The 20737-nt window shown below is 38.9% G+C and overlaps 1 protein-coding gene across 3 annotated transcripts in view; it reads left to right on the forward strand.

The window, feature by feature from the left end:
- FAT1 (FAT atypical cadherin 1) overlaps positions 1 to 20737 on the forward strand; it is a 170293-nt gene that overhangs the window by 13905 nt on the left and 135651 nt on the right. For all 3 annotated transcript variants that reach the window (XM_069095620.1, XM_069095638.1, XM_069095628.1), the window contains exon 2: positions 3892 to 7178. In XM_069095620.1, the coding sequence (XP_068951721.1) occupies positions 3911 to 7178 (3268 nt within the window). In that variant the 5' untranslated portion in view covers positions 3892 to 3910. The remainder of the gene's footprint in view (positions 1 to 3891; positions 7179 to 20737) is intronic.

Here is a 20737-nt window from a genome sequence, read left to right on the forward strand (position 1 = left end):
AGTGAAGAAACAGCAACTGTGAATTTATTCTGGTCATATTGGCATTTAAGTCAGAGTTATAGGTACATTTTCTAGCAATTTAATTTAGTCACTTTTATAAGTTAATTTCAGACATTCCTCAATTTCTGAATGATTGTGCTCCAGAAATAGCTTGGTAAATAAGTAGTGTGGAAGTCAGAGTACATATTCTGATATCACTAGTGGTATAAATCATGGGTTTAGCTCATCTAGTCCAAACCTTTATTTTACAGAGAAGAGGACCTGAAGCCCAGAAACATTAAATAATTGGCCCCAAATCACATAGCCAGTCATGGAGTCATTCCATAGGGAATGTAGAGATGATCTAGTTGGATCCTCTTAGTTACTAATCAGAAAAGTGAGAGGGGTAAAACGACTGCCCCGAAGTCCCCCCGGGAGATGCAGAGCTGGGACCAGAACCCCTCTTTTTTGATTTCCAAATCCAGCCCTGCTCTCACTACTGCATTCATGACTAAGTTGAATTCCAAAAATAAAGTGTTCTGTATTTTTACACACCAACAAAGTGGTGGTGAAGTCCCTAAGCTAGCCTATCTCACGGATGGATCTAGCCTCTATAATGGAACGTAGGGTCCCAATCCCCAGCTTTGGATTGCCTAAACATCCTTCTTCTTCCTTATGGGGGTAAGGCGGCTCTGATGTGGGCCCCTCCAGCAGTGACAGCTCCTGGTGTCATTGGGTGCTTTGGCAGCAGCAGGGAGTCTCTGGGTCAGTGCAGTACCACCAGTGGCAGCCCTTGGGCAGCAGGGAACAGAATTGTATAGGCTGGAGAGGTGACCTCCCAGACCCATCAAACTGTCAGGGAGTTGAGGAGTGGCATTGAAAGTAGCCCTGACTCAACAGTCTTAAGAAATGATGAGTCAGGGGTGGCCAGGTGGCTCAGCGAGTAAGAGCACCGGCTCTAGTGTCGGGATGACCTGGATCAAATCCAGGCTCAGATACTTAGCACCACACCCAGAAATAACTGGCCAGGTAACCTTGAGCAAGTTACTTAACCCCCATTGCTTTAAAAAAAAAAAAAAAGAAATGATGAGTCAAATATTGTAACCTAGAGCAACTCCCTATAGGAAAGTTTCCTTTTAAAAGCTTCTTACTTTAGAAAATACTATGCCTTATAAGAGAATTTTATTTGCTTTAAGAATTTGAAAAAAGGTCAGATTTCTTAATTTTCTTTTTCTTTGTTGCTGACATTTTTTTACTCGACTGTCATCTCTCTGTGAGATGGGAACTATGTCATATATATCATATATACATATACACTGTGCCTAGCACAGTACTCTGCATACCATTGGTGCTTAATATATGCTTGGAATTTTAATTGAATGAATAAAAATGACTGGGATCCTTTGTAACAGCTTCTAGAACACAGCCCTAATGTGCTTTTAAATTGTACTGACTTTTAGTGCTATTGACACATTGAGATATTTATACATGTAATTTTAGGTGGAAATTGTCCACTTAGTTATTCTCTTCATCTTGTTAAGGTGAAATTAGTGCTTTTAATGCCCCAACTAAAGTATTGAGTTTTGATCTACATAAATGGTATCACATGTTCTTTCAACAGCAGGTTATCCTCTATTTAGAGAGTCTTCCTGTCCTGAGGTAATTTTATTCAATTCTCTGGTCCATTTCCCCCCCTCCTATTGAAAAAGCTAATGGAACAAACTTAGGGAAAAATAAGCTTAAACACATACATTATACCAAAAATCGTAATTTCAGCAAGGCTTTTGAACAGACTCCTGAGACTTTTATCTTCATTTATCTTTCACAAAAGTCCAACTTTGACCTGCCCAGCAATTATTAAGCCCAAAGAAGATCCTTGTCTTCTTGGGCATCTTGTACTTGGGTGTGGTGGGTTTTTTTTGGGGGAGGGGGGAAGAGGGATGGTGGGGGAGAAGAAAAAAGAACTCAGTGAATGATAGGATTTGTTATTTGAAAGAAAAAGAAGCGGTGTTGCCTTCCAAAATGTGTTGCCTTCCAGGAAGAGCATTCTGGTATTTTTGAAAAGGTGTCCTGAAATAACCCCTATCCCACCTGGGTGGCCCTTGGCTTTTTCACCCCCTGGAAGAACTTCCTGCTTCCTTCTCTCTGTTTTATCTAAAATCTTAACTTTCTCCCTAGCCCCCTGAGGGATGGCCCGCTCTCCCTTATGAATCTTTTTGTAATTGTTTCTGCCTTTCTCCTTATGTACTAATACCTGTCCTGTTCCACTCATTTGACACTTAGGACATTGATGTGGTTACTTACTTTTTACAAATGTTATGTACTAGTTCCTCATAGTACCTAATACATACCGTAGTAGGCACTTACTAAATTATTTTTCCACTAATGAGTAAATGTCCTGCCTCCCTTATTAGATGGTAAATCTCTGTAGGTCAGAAGCATGTCTAAAATGTCTTTGGGTCCCCAGCTCCAACCATACTTCCTTCAGCAAATGTTTATCCATGATAATGAGCCTGGTAAATAGTAAGTTATTGTTGACAGCATTTGCATCTGTGACCCTAGGGGAGCTGTTTCCTCATACTAACTTACCCCTCTGCTGTGCATGCCTTTTCCTTTTTCTCTTGTGTGTTTTTATGACATTTGGCCTGTTATGTTAGTAGTTTAGAAATTACCCTTTGTATAGGCTTGGTGATATAATTTAAGTATTTTCAAACATTTATATGGTAACAAATGAGAAAATAAACACATATTCTGTACAGAGTGAGGTTAATCCTTCCAATAAAAATTAGGATGAAATTTGAGAGAATTTTACGACCTATCATTATGGCAGACTGTTCACTTTGAAGCAGTTAGTGGAAAAAAAAAACCCACTGTTTAGATTGATTTCTATGTTAGTTTAATTGGTTAAGTCTTTATGTTTAAGTCTGATCTCTTTATGTGTTGTAATGGTATTAAGTTAAATTTGAATTTATGACATTTTTGACCATTTATTTCAAAATGTCTGATTCAGGCAATTTATTTTAATAGTAATTGTTAGTCTTTTAGAATTTGTAATGAAATTTTATTTTTTCATTTGGCAAGAATTTAATCTTTCCTTTTCATCGACTACCCCTGCCCCCTTAGAGGTAGGGGCGGGGGGGGGGGGGAGGTTAGTACTGTACAGGAGAGAAAAGTAAGACCTTTATAACAAGTGTGCATAGTAAAGCCAAACGGATTCCTTTATTGGCCATGTCTAAAAACGTGTCACATTCTGCTTATTTGATCCTTTGTCAGGAGATGGGCATTTGCTTCTTTATGATTCATGTAATAGAACCTTTGTGACCGAGCCTCAGTCTAAAAGGTTAGACTATTGCACATGGTCTCTGAACTCCTTTCTAGTTGCATATCTATGGTTACCATCACTGACAAAGCCTGAAGCCCAGGGCTTAAGCCAAGGAATCCTGGGTTTGGAGTCAGAGGAGACCTGAATTTTAAACCTGGTTCTATCAATGACTGCCTGTTTGACCTATTAGAATTAAGGCCTCTGTAATTTTAGACCTGTGATCATATGATTTATTTAATTGGATAATTAAAATCTGAAGATTTGGTAGTTTTTTAGTAGGTCTAGTTTTTAAAAAAGCAGTTAAAGTTTACAGCATCCATCTTTAGTTCTGGGTTTCATTTTCTTCCTTTACTCTTCTATCCCTGCCTGGTTGGAGTATTAGATTCAAAATTTGATGCCTGCTGAGATCCGATGGGTTCTGAAATGGTGAAGAGACCTATGTTGGGATTTATATAGATGTGTATTTCTCTATACAGAGGGCAGTATGCCATTCAGATGAGAAGAGCTTTAAAAAATTTAGAACGAGGAAAAGCATTGCTGTGATTTCTTTTCCACAAAGTACTCATTTATGTTTATTTCCTTCATTTCAGGTTCCTGTTTGTTAACACCATGGGTAGGCATCTGGCCATGCTTTTACATCTACTTCTTCTCCAGCATTTTGGAAACACTGAAGGAAGCCAAAGAACTGAACAGACTCCTGAAATAATCCAGTTTACACAATTTCAATATAATGTCACTGTATATGAAAACTCTGCGGCCAAGACTTATGTTGGGCATCCTGTAAAGATGGGCATTTATCTCACAAATCCCTCATGGGAATTGCGGTACAAAATTATTTCAGGGGACAATGAGAACCTGTTCAAAGCTGAAGAGTATATTCTTGGGGATTTTTGCTTTCTGAGAATAAGGACCAAAGGTGGTAATACAGCTATTCTTAATAGAGAAGTTAAAGATCATTATACATTGACTGTGAAAGCAGTGGAAAAAAATACCAATGTTGAAGCCCGCACCAAAATCAGGGTACAGGTACTGGATACAAATGACTTAAGACCTTTGTTTTCTCCTACGTCCTACAGTGTTTCTCTTCCTGAAAATACAATCATCAGGACCAGTATCGCAAGAGTCAGTGCCACAGATGCCGATATAGGGACCAATGGAGAATTTTACTACAGTTTCAAAGAAAGAACAGATATGTTTGCCATTCACCCAACTAGTGGTGTGGTCGTTTTGACTGGCAGGCTTGACTATGCAGAGACTAAACTGTATGAGATGGAAATCCTTGCTGTGGATCGTGGAATGAAATTATATGGCAGTAGTGGTATCAGTAGCATGGCCAGACTGACTGTTCATGTAGAACAGGCCAATGAGTTTGCCCCCGTGATAACAGCAGTGACGCTTTCCCCATCAGAACAGGAGAAGGATCCTACTTACGCAGTTGTGACAGTGGAGGACAATGACCAAGGTCCCAATGGGGAAATAGCTTCTTTAAGCATTGTGGCGGGAGACCCCCTTCAGCAGTTCCGAACAGTGAGATCTTTTCCAGGAAGTAAAGAATATAAAATCAAAACTGTTGGTAAAGTCGACTGGGAGAGCCACCCCTATGGGTATAATCTCACCCTCCAGGCTAAAGATAAAGGAAATCCTCCACAGTTCTCATCTGTAAAAGTAATTCATTTACCATCTCCAAGGTTCAAGGCAGGGCCAGTCCAGTTTGAAAAGGATATTTATAGGGCAGAAATCAGTGAATTTGCCCCTCCCAACACTCCGCTGGTCATGGTAAAAGCCATACCTCATTATTCACACTTAAAGTATGTTTTTAAAAATACTCCTGGCAAAGGAAGGTTCCATATAAATCCCAATACAGGTCTCATTGTTATTTTAGACCCAGTCAGGACTCAGCAGGCATCACATTTTGAACTTGATGTCACAACCAGTGATAGGAAAGCGTCTACCAAAGTCTTGGTGAAAGTCCTGAGCACGAACAGCAATCCCCCTGAATTTACTCAAACATCCTACAAAACATCCTTTGATGAAAACTTACCAATAGGGACAAGTGTCATGAGTGTGACTGCTATTGATCCCGATGAGGGTGAAAATGGCTATGTCACCTACAGCATTGCCAATCTAAATCATGTGCCATTTGTCATTAACCATTTCACGGGAGCTGTGAGTACTTCAGAGGACTTGGATTATGAACTGATGCCTCGAGTTTATACCCTGAGGATCAGAGCATCAGACTGGGGCTTGCCCTATCGGAGAGAAGTTGAATCCCTTATCACGCTCACTCTAAATAACTTGAATGACAACACTCCATTGTTTGAGAAAATAAATTGTGAGGGAACAATCCCTAGGGACCTGGGTGTGGGAGAACAAATAACTACGGTTTCTGCTATTGATGCTGATGAACTCCAGTTGGTGAGATATCAGATCGAAGCTGGAAATGAACTTGATTTATTTAGCTTAAACCCCAGCTCTGGGGTCCTTTCACTGAAGCACTCTCTAGTTGAGGGTTTAGGAGCCAAGGTTTCTTTCCATAGTCTGAGGATAACGGCTACAGATGGAGAAAATTTTGCAACACCACTTTACATCAATATCACCGTGGCTGCCAGTCGCAAACCTGTGAATTTGCATTGTCAGGAGACTGGTGTGGCCAAAATGCTAGCCGAGAAACTTCTGCAGGCCAACAGATTGCACAACCGGGGAGAAGTTGAAGATGTTTTCTTTGACACTCATTCCATCAATGCTCATGCACCACAGTTTAGAAATAGTCTTCCCACTAGTATTGAGGTAAAAGAAAATTACCCTGTAGGTGCCAATATCATATTCATGAATGCTACCGATCTTGACAGTGGTTTTAATAGTAAACTGGTCTATGCTATTTCTGGGGGAAATGATGATAGCTGTTTTGTTATTGATTTGGAAACAGGGATGCTAAAAGTTTTATCTCCCCTTGACCGAGAGACAACAGAAAAATATACCCTGAATATTACCGTCTATGACCTTGGGCTACCACAGAAAGCTGCTTGGCGTCTTTTAGACATCAAAGTTTTGGATGCCAATGATAATAAACCAGAGTTTTTACAAGATAACTATTTTGTTGAGGTGAGTGAAGATAGGGAGCTGTATAGTGAAATCATCCAGATTGAAGCCATTGATAAAGACCTGGGACTGAATGGAGAAGTGAAATATTATCTCCTTACAGACACGGACAAATTTTCAATCGACAGTGAGACAGGTATTGTTAAAGTTGTGGGGCCCTTGGATCGGGAAATACAACATGTCCATTTCTTAAAGATTGAAGCCAGGGACCAAGCTGAAGTAGAACCTCAGTTGTTTTCTACTGTGCTTTTGAAAGTATCATTAGAAGATGTGAATGACAACCCCCCTAGATTTATTCCATCTAATTACCTTGTGAAAGTTCGGGAGGATCTCCCAGAAGGAACTATCATCATGTGGTTAGAGGCCTATGATCCTGATTTTGGTCAGTCAAGTCAAGTGAGATACAGCCTCATTGACAATGGAGATGGTAACTTTGATGTTGACAAACTCAGTGGAGCGATTCGTATCATACAGCAGCTGGACTTTGAGAAGAAGCAGGTTTATAACCTGACCGTCAGGGCCAAAGACAAAGGGAAACCAGTTTCCCTTTCTTCCACTTGTTATGTGGAAGTCGAGGTCATTGATGTCAATGAGAACCTACATTCACCACTGTTTTCTAGCTTTGTGGATAAAGGCTTAGTGAAAGAGGACGTGCCTATTGGTACATCAGTGATGACAGTGTCTGCCCATGATGAGGATACAGGACGAGATGGGGAAATTCGTTACTCTATAAGAGATGGCTCCGGCGTTGGCATTTTCAAAATAGATGAAGAAAAAGGTAAGACCCCTTATTATTTTTACTCAATTAGAAACAGGGGAAAAAGTTTACTTCTACTTAAGTGTTGATTGTGGGTGTTTTCTTTACATATGTGCATATTAGGTCTTGTCCCTTAACTTGATGTGAATATTTTTTTTACAGTTATTGTATATATGTGTGTTTGCCATTGGCAAAGGGAGACAATGTTTGCACCTGAAATAAACTAGTAGGGAAGAATTGTGACCCCTTCAGACAACTTGTACACATTCTTTTTTTTTTTAAAGCAATTGGGGTTAAGTAACTTGCTCAAGGACGGTTATTTCTGGGTGTGGTGCTGAGTATCTGAGCCCAGATTTGATCCCCAGGTCATCCCGACACTGGAGCCTTGCTGTACTACCTGGCCGCCCCTAAGCAATTGGGGTTAAGTAACTTGCTCAAGGTTACACGGCCAGGTGTTTCTGGGTAGGTGCTAAGTGTTTGAGCCCGGCATTCGATCCCCAGGTTATCCCAACACTGGAGACTCGCTCTGCTACCTGGCCGCCCCAACTTGTACGCATTCTTATCAGAGCATGAGAGGCATAATTGCTACAATAGTACCAAGTATGAGAAGGCACTTTCAAAATTTTTTCAGTAGCGTCATTGCAGGAGGGAAGATAGATTGTTGGTTGTTTTTTTTTTTAGCTTGTCTTTTTAAGACTCAGTGAGAAATTCCATACCTGCCTGAAACATAAATGCAAAATTATTCAATGTAGCCTTCATGACAGAGTGTGTTGGAGAGAAAGAATCCAAAATATAACTAGTTTAATTGTTCTTTGACCCACATCATACAGAATAAACCGTGAGAATGATTCAGTGAGAATTTTGTAGTGTATCTCATACTCTGGCTTTGAATTTCCTTTATTCAGAGAACTTGGAAAATGATAGAAGGGAGTTTTGTAATCTCAGAACACATCTGCCTTGGATTTGTATACATTTATAAATTCCTACTTATTTTAGTTATTATCTTGATAAGTTTTCCCATTCTGAAAGAGGCGTTTATTTTTTTCTGATTCATTTGAGCTAGATAAAACCTTACTGTCTTCTCCTTCCAGTGGAGTAATGTAATGCATCTTTCTCAGCAGAATACAAAAAATGTTATGTTTTTGTCTGACCTAAATGTTCTAATGGTTTCTACTGTATTTGATTAGATTTTACTTAGCAAAATGTCATTTTTCCAATGGACCAAATATTTTCAGATGGTGTAGCCCCAATCCAAAAATCTATGTATAAAAGGGATATCTAGCATGATTAGATGAATAATAATAAAAAAAAGCTCATTTGTAAATTATTTGTGTCTTCTGATGTGAACGGTTTAAAACTGGCAGTGGTTTTGTAAGGAAAATATCAAAATAGAAAACACCCCCAAAGTTCCCAGGAAAAGACCACAATTTTAACTTGGCTTTTCTTGATTTTTCGTAAGTATAGTTATTTCTGACATATATTTTCCCTTCATAAGAAATGTCTCAGAGCTTTAATGCATCTTTATATAATACTAGTTCCAGAATTAGTATTGAAAGCATTTAAAGAGCTTGGCCAGAGTTAAGAGCTAAGTAAAAAATAGAATCAAGACCTAATTTGGGTTCTCTGAGCAGTTTAAATTACACAAGTAGTGTCTTTTTAGTTTGCTCTTTCAAGCTTGGAGTATTTTTATTGCTGTTCTATAAAGGATAACTCAGAACTACTACTTTTCTTGTATAAATTGAAGGGACTGAGAAGTTCCTACTGCAAGGAAACAAACATAAAAGACAACCCCAAAACACCAACAAAAACCAAATCAGTGGTTTTAAAAATACCATGATGTAGCCTGAAATAGTCATATAAGATTTGAAAAACTGTACTTATACCTGTTTTTGCAAAGGTACAAACAATGGAAGGATCTTCCTGTGATGACCAATAAAAACAAAAATTCGTGTGTTTGACATTTTAGATTAAGCTATTTAGAGGTTTGTGTTGTTGTTTGTTTTTTATTCTTAAAGACCTTAACATCAGGGAGGTGATGCCATGCTTGCAAGTGAATTGGATATAAGTGAGGAAGGACTGTGCAAAGTCACCGTCCTCACTTTCTCCTCTGGAGCCATCTTGACCCAGTGGCAAGATATAGATCAGGATGACCATAGATGGTCCTGGATACAGTGGGAGTCTTGACCTAAGATCTTTCTCAGTTTGACTTGGGTGGTGCCCATCTAGTGATTAAGGCTAGGGTAAGAAATGAGCCTAAGAATGACCTCTTTGACATAAAAAAAAAAAAATCAAACTGGGAGGGGAAGACCCTCAGAGTTTCTGGCCAGAATAGAAACATTTACTATTTACATTCATTCTGAGGTTTAAGAGAAGCAGAAACATAGTGAATTAAGAGCAGGTCTTGAAGCGAAAGTGTTAAGTTCAAGTCCTGGTTCTGTTAGGGAAGTCATTTACCTCGTTATTATAGGCAACTCTCTCTCTAAGATTCTGAAGGTGCAGAAAATGTTCCAGCCTCCATTGGTAGAGGGATCTCCTCACCTCTTTATGCTAAAAGAACCACAGGTCCTGTTATCATTCCATTTTTTAAGATCATTATTTTAAAACTGGAAAAGACTTCAGTGTTTATGTAGTCCAACCCACTAATTTTATGTGTGGGGAAACTGGGTCCCAGAGAAGAGAAAAGGTCACACAATGGTGATGGCAGAGAAGTTTCTTCATTCCTGCTGGCAAAGATAGGTACTTTTTCACTATGTTAGAGAGTCACATGAAACCTGTTTACATTTTGACCATGTCTGCATTAAGATTACATTCCTGGAGATGGTAAAATCAGTAACCTAAAATATTTTAGAGAATCTTTCCATGTCATCATCTCATTATCTGCTGGGAGGTACAGACATTTGCTTTTGTGCTGTGGAAACGATAGTATTAGGTATAATTGCCTCTGTGACTTTCGGGGTATGCCTGACTCTAATTTCTATTTTGAATATGATTGAGTAGAAAGGTAATTCGGTCCAGGATGAGGGAAAGAAGGGAAAGCAAGAGAACTAGGGGAAAAAAACCCACCACCAGTATGAATTGAACTTGCTGACGCTCTCAGGATACCACCTTCTCTTTAATCCACTCCCTTCTACCTCAAAAAATCTTTGGTTATTTGAAAAAATTCAGAGCCTCTTTAGAACTTTTTGATCTTAAAAATAAGCATGCCAGCTAAGATGTATCTGGCCTCTGCCTTTTGACTTGTGCTTTAAAACAGGGGGTCCTAACTCTTTGTATCTTGGACTCCTCTGGCAGTCTAGCAAAGCCTATGGGCTCATCAGAATGGTATTTTAAGGTGGGAAAAATACATAGGATTACAAAGGAAAGCAGTGGCATTGAAACAGTGTTACCAAATTTTTTTTAACAAGTTCATAAACTCTAGTTTATAAACTCCTGCCAAAATGGGATGGAGTTAAAAAAAAAAAGGGACAGTTAATACATTTCCTCCATGTAGACATTTATTATATTTGCATTCCTAATATCTAGCACAATGCCTCACTTTCAGGAGGTGCTTAATAAATGCTTGTTGATGAATTAATTAATTGAATACATCATAGTACATTCTAAACACCAATCGCAGTACCTACAGCAGTTATAGCATTTATGCACATATTTAAAAAATGGCAACCTGAGTAATTTTAAGTCTGTTGCGTATTTTTAAAATTCCCTTTCTCGTCGACTCTTTAGACTTAAGTTTCAAAAATACTCTGCCTCCCAAGTGCTTTTTTTCCTGAATCAGCAAGTACTATGTATCAGTGCATGCTTTATTAAGCAAGTACTATGTATCAGTGCATGGTGCCAGGTGCTGGTGGAATACAAAGAAAGGTTAAAAAAAAAATGTACAGTGCCTGCCCTCAGGAAGCTTACAATTGGAGACAACATGTAAGTTCTGTATACAGGCAAAATATCTGCATCTGCAAGTTTGAATGGGAGCTGATCTACAGAGGGAAGGCACTGGAATTAAGGAACACTGGAAAGGCTGCTTGCAGAGGTAGGATTTTAGTTGAGACTTGAAGGAAACCAGGCAGAGGAGATGGAGAGGGAGAGATTGCATTGGTTTCCAAGAACGTGTAGCCAAAGGAAGTATCCTATTAGATCAAGATTTTGCACATTAGAAAACAAAAACAAAACAAGGACCTAATTGGCCTCCCAGGGAGTATCCTGTAATTAATTAGGGTATAAGTATGATAGTAATTTTTGACTCAAACAGTATTCATTGCTTTATGATTTACATTTCTTTAAGTGGCCTGTGGACTGAGCTGTTCATACAGATCCATGATCACTAATAACTTTGCCATTTGAAGTTGGTGAGAACAGAATGTTACCAGTAATGTTTGGATAGTCAAATATTGAATGAAATGATATTCACTCCCACTGAAGAATCTGTCTTCAGAGCTATAATTAAGTTACACCCCCTTTATCTCTCTCCTTTAAAAATCTATTGTCAGTTTTGTAAAGTGGATTAAAAAAAGATAAATGAAGGATCTTTAAAACATGAGACCTCGAATATTTAGGTTTTTGGTCTGCCTGACAGATTACAGTATTCACCTCCCATTTCAAATTTATTCAGAAGTAACTTCAAAGTGAGCTTCAGAGGGAGGCTGAAGTTATAAGAGTGACTTGTATACATTGCTGGAATAAAATGCAGCAAAGGTGTTTTAGTAGATGGTTAGACATCCTTGTTAGGCATTACAGTGTACAGTCACTGCAACTTTTCTCTTTTAACTAAGTAATTTCTCAAAAAATGGGAGGATTATTTCAATGAAATAAACTTCAGTCTGTTAACCTGCTGTTGTGTGTCAGGCATCAGGGATACCAAGACAAACGAAACTCCTTCCCCTCAAGAAGAACGTATTTTATCTGAAGAAAGAACACTTACACATATAAAATTATTAATAAATAAGTAAATAAATACAAGGTCATTGTGTGTGTGTAGTGGTGATGGAGGTGTGTCTTAACATCTGGGGAATCCAATTCAAGCCAAGGCCTTGGATTTCCCAGCATCTCTTGCTACAATGTTCTCCTGCAGCACACTTTGGGGCAGGTGGTCATTACCACTTACTCGGACTGCTGATAGAACCTGCCTTGAGGCTCTCCCCACAGTTGTCAAAATGACACCCCCAATACACAGTCCAGTGGCTCCCTATCATGGGGTAAAGGGTGAGGGGGGTAAATGGAAAATGCTTTTTGGCCTTCAAAGACTTTCATTGCCTGACCCCTTCCTACCTTTTCAGTCTTGTCCTTACCCCTTTTAACTCTGAGATCCAGTGACATGGGTCTCCTGGCCATTCCTGGTACATATCCATTTCCTGCCTCTACATTTTCACTGGCTGTTTCCCTGTGCCTGGGACACTTGCTGTCCTCCTCTCTGCTTTGTGACTTCCTTCTGGTTCTAGCTCACATACTAAAATGCCTCCTTCTACAGAAAGCATCCCTAAACTCTAGTGCCTTTTCTCTGTTAATTTTCTCCAGTTTATCCCATATATAGTTTGTGCATATCCCATATATTGTTTGCACGCTTCCTCCATTAGACTGTGGGCTTCTTGAGAACAGGAACTGTCTTTTGACTTTCTTTGAACCCCCTAGCACTTCTTAGCACAGCATCCAGCACATAGTAGGTGCTTAATAAATGTTTATTGACTGATTTATTAATAATAAATAATTAAGATTAATAATTTGTGTTGCTATTAATAAATAATGAATTGATAAGCATCTATTAATCAATAAGATAGATGATTAACTAATATTATTGTTTACTAAATAATTAATAAATTAAATGATAAGCTTTTCTTAAGCTTCTACTAAGTGATAGGAACTGGGGATATAAAGACAAAACTAAGCAGCCCCTGCTTTTAAGGATCACAAATTATGTGTACAAAGGGGAAAGGGGAGGGAATAAGCATTTATAAAGCTCCTACTATGTTCTAGACACTTTGTCAATTACTTTTACAAATATTGTCTTATTTGATACACACAATAACTATGTTGTTAAATTATCCTCATTTTACAGTTGAGGAAACTGAGGCAAACAAGTTAAGTGATTTGTCCAGGGTCACACAGCTAGATTTTTAACTCGGGTCTTCCTGACTGCTGACCCAGCACTCTTAACCACTGTACCATTTAGTTGCCACACCTATGCTTGTATAAAAAATAAATACAAAATGGTGAGGAGATGGGGATGGGTAAGGATAGCACTGATCATCGGGGAAATAAGCAGTGGCCCCTTGTAGGAGCTAACATTTCAGGTGGACTTTGAAGGAAGTTGTATGGAGAATTTTGAGGTGTTTAGCCTAGGTCTGCCTTTCTAATGAGTGGATTGCTGTTAAATGCTCTCACTTACATTTCCTACTTATTCTGTAGCTTCACTTTTATTTTGTGACTGGATTCTTAACTGTTAGTACTAATACGTCCCAGGAAAAGGCTTTCATTTTTAAAAAGTTCCACAAGCTTTGGGAAACTATTTTTCAAAAAAATGAACTCCCTTAGATGGCGTATTGTGGCATTTTTGAACATAAGTCATTACTATAACGCACTCCTGAGCTTGGGTTCTGATTAGCCAAAGACCACATCAGGCTAGGTCCTGTTAGGAAAGGATGACTTTAAAATGCAGTTAGCTCAGTAAGACAGTTTTGAAGCTGATTTCAGTTATTTGTTAGGGATTTGGGGTCCATTTAGAGCTGGCTAGGCAAGTAATCAGTAATAATCCCCAGAAATCTAATAAGCAGTTTTTTATTGATCTGCCTTATTTTTAACCAATAATTCATTCAGTGTAAGGACACATTTTTATTTTAAGTAAAATCATCTGTACACATTCAGTAACATTTCTTTATATTGCCATGGAAATTTTCTTTGGGGGGGGGGGGGGGGAGGAGGTTGTCTTGAGAATTGTATGAAGATGACTAGCTAGTCCCCGGACGCAGGAATATTGCCATAATGGGAGAAATGAAACTTTTTTTTTTGAAAAATAGTAACTGCCCTTTAGAAGTGTGGTAGACTGTGGTGGGACCAAATTACCTCTATTGAGGCTAGCCCAGAATTCCTGGCAGCTAGGAACTTAAACAGATACTGGTGGGAGGCCCAGTTAGGGGAGTGAAGAAATTTGCTGCTGAAAGGGCTTTTGTATTTGTCTTCTCCCCTCCCTGGCAGCTGCTGCTGTCCCTCCTGCTTTTCTGTTCTGTTCCTAGGAAAGTTAGAGAGAGGGGGAAGAAAGGAAAGAAAGGAACTCGGACATCAGGAACAGTGAGAATCAAAAGCACTGGCTGTGGCAGAACTTAGACTGATCTTGAAGGCATCTCTTGCTCTTTCGTGGAGGAGAAACCTGCCCCTAGCCTTTTCTCCTTAAGACAGCAACCCTGTAGAGTAACTGAGCACATGAAACCCTCCTTTTTGTTTTTTTTCTCTCCCCCAACAGAAACAAGGAAAGAAAAAAAAATCCTCATTGAAGTTAGACAGTTTTCTAGTGAGAGCAGGATCTCATTAGAGAAACTAAGGGAAGTTGACTTTGTTCTAAAACAAGATAGGGTGCAGACTTCTGCTTAGCTTTCTTAATGATGCCTAACAGGTTGTGCTTTGAGTATTAACTGACCATTAGATCCGAAGAGGGAAAAAATAAAAAAGCACCACGAGCCCAGCCTTTTCACAGGAAGGTAGTAGTTTTTGTAAAATGAAGCTTTGACGGTTTTATCTACCTGTGTGTGACCCTTCTGAGGGTTGGAATAGAAATAAATTTAATATGGCCTGGCCAAGCTGTGTTTCAAACTCCCCCCCCCCCCAAGTGCTTTTGGGAAGCCTGCTTTGTGGTTTTGTTCTTTCTGGTATGTGGGAGTGGGGGGAGGGGAGTGGTTTGAAGCCTGTTGAAGCCCTGGATTAGGCTAATGGTTAAGAAGTTTGGATTCCAGTCCTAGATCTCAGGGAGGGTGTTTTCCTGCCCCTTGGTCATTGCTTGCTTAAGGTCTCTCTTAGAATGACTCAATCTTAGCAATTTTTAGAAGGAAAGATCTGAATCAACCGGGTAGTGCTTTTACTTAAGGAAAAAATGAATTGATTATTATCGCTATTTATTAAATATTATTAATAAGAATAATTGTGGTATATAGAGAATTTCTCGTGAGCTTACTAAAGTTAGCCAGCTAAGACTGACATTGATTTTCCTTCCTGTTTTTGTAGTTTTTTAAAGGCACAGTCTTTCTGTTTAAAGGGGGCACCCTTGTACTTTCCCCAGGCCATCCAGGAAGCCCTCAGTTTATAGATGGGTTATGGTCTAAAAGTTGGTCTGAAATCCATAGCATATCGAATTATAGGCACAGTCTTTTAAAGTGATTATTGTGCCAGCTTGCCCACAAAAGTTTATTTAACCCGTGATACCTAGGAATCCATCTTCTACGTCTCCTTTGATTGGACCTATCTGATATCACTGCTCTCTGTGGTCTTTCTCCTGTTGCCCATTTGGCTTCTTCACTTCTTCCTTGTTTCTTAGCACTTTTCCTTCTTTTGTGCATTTTCCGATGATTTTCCCCATGCTTTTGTTATATAATAAGTTAAATAGTTGTTTATGAACTAGCCTGAGAAACTAATCACCATTTATGGCATTGTTTCTCCATGAAAATGTGTTCTGCACTCTGCCACTCAAGAAATGCTTGTGCCTCTGGGTACAGCTGTGCCAACCATCCATTCAACAATAGACACACCCAGCATACACCAAGGAGGGATTGTGGCTGGGTATTGTCTTTGCCATCCTTGCTACTTTCCTTGTTCTGGTGTTCTCATGCCATCACAAACCACTTGACTCCCAGTGAGAACAGAACCTGGGAAACATCCTTGGAATTCCTTGGGGGACTCCCTGCCCACCCCCAAAACAGGTTTGCCATTTGTATTGTTAAGTATTCAGGAGTAACATGTTCACAAATCGTGGGAGTCTATAAGTCAGTATTTATGTTCATTTAGTACTGAGGCCATCTAGCATCATGAATAGAAGAGCCAAGCTCCGAGTCAGGAAGATCTGAATTCACAGCCTGCCTCTGAAAGTAGCCAGTCTGTGTAATCAGCCACCTTACTTAATCTCTCAGTTGCTCTATTAATGCAGAGATAGCACATGCTGATTCTGCATTGGGAGAGGGAGTTTGCTCACCAGAAATTCCATATACCAATAGGTGTTGCCTCCCCCCCCCCCAAGAAAAAAAACAAACCCAAAACTCTTCCCCATTCACAAATTTGGGGTCATTTCATTTTCAGGTCAATTCTTTCTCTCTTCCTTGTAACTAATTTATGTTTATTTGAAATCAGGACCTGCTTACGTACGTTGAGACTTGTCCAAACTCTAGTTTCTCAGATTTGTCTTTTTTTCATTAATGTTACCAGAATATTGGAAGCCATGGCAAAGGAGGTCGTCTCTCATGTGTTGCTTCATAAGCCTGCAAGTGGCATATTTGTATTTGCTGTACCCTCGTTCAGGCGTGTCCAAACCTTCATGATCCTGTAAACTGTTGTAGATCAATACCATCCGTAGGGTTTTTCATGGCAATGGTACTGGAGTGGTTTGCCATTTCCTTCTGCAGTGGATTAAGGGAATCAGGGTTATGTGATTTGCCCAGAGTCACACACAGCTAGTAAGTGTCTGAGGCTGAATTTGAATTCAGGTCTTCCTGACTCCAGGCCCAGCACTCTATCCACTGAACCAGCTGGTTGCCTCCTATATTTGTATAGTCTTCCAAATCTTTTACAATGTAATTTGCTCTTGCTGTTTGAATGAATCATAGTCCAGTTACTTTCAATTTTCTAGGTAAGATTTACTAAAAAATAAAATCTTATACATAGCACATGATGTGATTATTGATAAGTTGGCTTGGTCCCTGGCTTCTGTTTCTGTGACGCCCATTCCCCAGGGTTCCTCCCTGACACCAGCCAGTTTGTGCATTATTCTGCTAATGTGTACTATGGAAAAAACTCCACCACCCAACTCTGAAAAATGTTAATGTGTGATCTTTCAGATAGGAAGGCTGGTTATTTAAACAATTAAATATTTATGTCAAGCCCGAAAGAGTATGCATGCAGTTGGGATTCTGTCCAATAGATACTTGAGAGAGAGAGAGGGAAAGTGTGTGTGTGTGTGTGTGTGTGTATGTGTGTGTGTGTGTGTGTGTGTGTGAATACAAAATCACACCATGTTTTATTATTTACTACTAATTACGTAAGTGGATGCACTGAAAGAAGTTAGTTACCATGGTAATATTGTTCTAGGCCAGGGGTGGGGAACCTGTGACCTCCTTCTAGGTCCTTGGATGAGGCCTTGTGACTGAGTTCATATTTTATGGAACAAATTCTTTTCTTAAGGGGATTTGTTCTGTGCAGTTTGCATTCTTGTCAAAGGGCCGTACTTGAGGATCTAAAGAGCCATGTGTGGCCTCGAGGCCGCAGGTTCCCCACCCCATTTGGTTCAGTGGCATGCTTGGTGATCATTTCCAGAGTTTTCTATCAAATACAATAATAACTATGTAGCCCCATGGAACAGCTGGGGGTTATTCTGGCAACATCAGAGGAAGCTTAAACTGAATATTCCCACTTTCCATTACTTAAAGAAACATCTTTGCAATGTCAAGGCTAATTGTCTAAGTCTTTTCCCACCACCCAGTCCTGCTGCCCTTTCCTTCATTATCCAGGATTCTCCTTTCACAGTTGGGGTTCAGCTGTTGTTACTTCTCTCAGAGTGTGGCAAACAGTGTCGGTGAGAGAAAGTCAGCAGTTTTGGGGGGGATACAAGTGCGTATGTATATGACACTTCTTTTAAATGATCAAATGGAAGACCTAAAATTATTCTTCTATGGAGCAGAGACATATTTACTTTGATTTTTTTTTTAATTGGAGGAAGAGTCATTCAAAATGACACCTGTCTTCAAACTTCCCAGGTGAAATTATGGCCAGAAATACTTTTTGCATCTAATTCCTTGGGATAGTCCTTTCTACTCCCCTGAAGCATTTAAGACAACAGTCCATGTACGGCAAACAATACCCGTTTCTTTAGGTTAAAAATTGTTTCCCAATCCAGGATTAGACTTGCCAATTTACTATGGAAACTCTCCCAGCTACTTAGCTAGTATTCATCTCACTTTATTCCAGTAATATGATCTGTCAGAAAACTGAGATTTCTAGTAGTAAGGCTGACTTTGTTGACAGACTAAAACAATCTTGATTCAAGAGACTTCAGAAATAGGAGATTATGGAGTTTAATAAATAAAAGCATCTTAGTTTGTGGTTAGCCCACACCAGCTAAAAGAAGAGACCATTATTATTTTGAGGGAAATTTGTCCACCTTTTAAGACTTTATTGTAGTGCATGGCACTGCCTGAAATAATTTAAATAAACTAATTCTCTAAGTGGGAGATTATATTAAACTGAAGGAAGTGTATTGTGGAATTATTTTTATCTATAGTATACAGCCAGTTGTGGAAGGAACCTATTCTCTACACACATACCTACATAATAAATTCCCTCCCAGTTTTTGTTTACTTTGTAAAAGCATTCTGTACCTACTCTTATATCTGGACTATGTGTTTTCTTTGTTATCTCAGGCTGCAGATAATTTCTAGGTCACAAACATATTTTTGGCCAATGCACTAACTTACAGTGACTTTAAAATAGGTTTTTATGGATGATCTACCATTATATTCTCAATCATATAGCATTTAAAATATATCAGGTAAATGACATTTTCCATCTTTTTTTTTCCTTTAAAAAAAGTCTGTTGTCCAGATGAAAAGTGTCTGCATTTTCTTGAATGGAAAATGATGAATTGAATGATTAGACACAATTGTCAAACTAAATTTTTATTGGGATATAGTAATGGGAATTAATTATTTTTTTTAGAGTTTAAAAATCAGAAGACACCTTTTTTAAACCAAGGAAACCTCATCTAATAGATGAGAATTTGTGGGAAGTATGAATAATTTTCATCTTTTCATGTAATTAGCAGAATGTTATTTGATTCAGAATAAAATTAAACTTGAATTTTAACATTAAATCTACTGAAAATAATTTTCTATTGATAATATAGACTTCATGTTTGTCCCTAATGGACCTATTCTCTGATAAACTGTGAATTCTTTTCAACATTTAAAATTTTAGACTCCATAGTTAAATAATTTGTCCTTAGGACTTTGCTATTTCTATTGTCAACATCATCCCATTATCCAGAATCAAAATCTCAGATTTCTCTCTGAGTCTTCCTTATCCCTTCTGCCTTAAGGTTCAGTCTGTTGTCTTAAGTCTTTTCAAGTCTACCTCTGTGCATCTCTCACCTCTGTTTTCATTTCTGCACTTATATTGTCACCATGTTACATCTGGACTAGAGCACAGTAATAACCTTCTACCACTATCAGTTAGACTTCTGCACATATTACATTTGCTTCTCCATCCTCTCTATTTCCCAAGTCTTCCCTCTATCAAATTTGCCCATTCCTCAGCTGCCAAAAATAACTTTCTTTAGTAGAAGTCTACTTTAAACTTTTCATTGACTTCCTATTTCCTTTACCATAAAATGCAAACTACCAAATTTGATATTTGAAGTCCATCTCAGTCTGACTCTGAACTACTTTTCCAGCCACATTTAGTCTTATTTCCCTTCATATACTTTGCATTCTGGCCATATTGGACTAGTAGATGTACGCTGAAGTCAACCTGTCCATCGCTTCCATCAACCAGCCCTCATTTAGTAATAATTTATGGTGTTCTAGGTACTGTACAAATACAAAGGATGAAATAGCCCTTACTCTCCATGAGCTCACATTCTGAGGAGGAAAAATCGGTGCAGTAGATAGAGCGCTAGGCCTGCAATCAGGAATTACTCATCTTTATGAGTTCAAATCCATCGTCAGACATTTACAAGTGGTGTAACCCTGGACAAGTCGCTTATGTAAAATTAACTGGAGAAGTCAATGGCAAACTACTCCAACATCTTTGCCAAGAAAAGCCCAACAAGGTCACAAAGAGTCTGACACTATTGCAATGATTGAACAACGAATGTACAAAGTAGTTAAAACATCCGAGGTGGGTCGGCAGGGAGGACCCTAGAGGTTGGGGGGGATCAGGAAGGGCTTCATGTAGAAGATAGTGTGTGAACTGTATTGGAGGGTTGTAGAAGGTGGGGGTATTGTTATTTTGAATCTTTGATGAGAAAAAATAAGTGCAGTAATAATCTCTCCCATGTCTCTAGGTGGATAGGGACTTAAGGAGGATGGGGGAGATGATTACAGAAGGTACAGGACCAAAAATGATACAGAGTACATAGACCCATAGCCTTAAAGTAGAACCGACATCATGACAAAATAAACTACTTTCTTACCTTAAAGCAGATAAACCACTTTTTTCCTTAAAATAGACTGTCAGTAATACAAATGCCCTTTATTTTTGAAGCATGTCTTTTAAAAAAGATACATAATTTTTTAGATTGAGCATCTGAATCCTAAATTCTGTTGCTGTTGAGTCACTGAGTGTCTCTGGGCCTTACTGTGTTTTGATCTCTTGTAAGTTTTCCTTGTCCATGAAATCAAGTA

This window comes from Petaurus breviceps, unplaced genomic scaffold, assembly GCF_028583685.1.
Source record: "Petaurus breviceps papuanus isolate PSGF00001 unplaced genomic scaffold, PetGlider_PUasm1.0 126, whole genome shotgun sequence".
Lineage (NCBI taxonomy): Eukaryota > Metazoa > Chordata > Mammalia > Diprotodontia > Petauridae > Petaurus > Petaurus breviceps.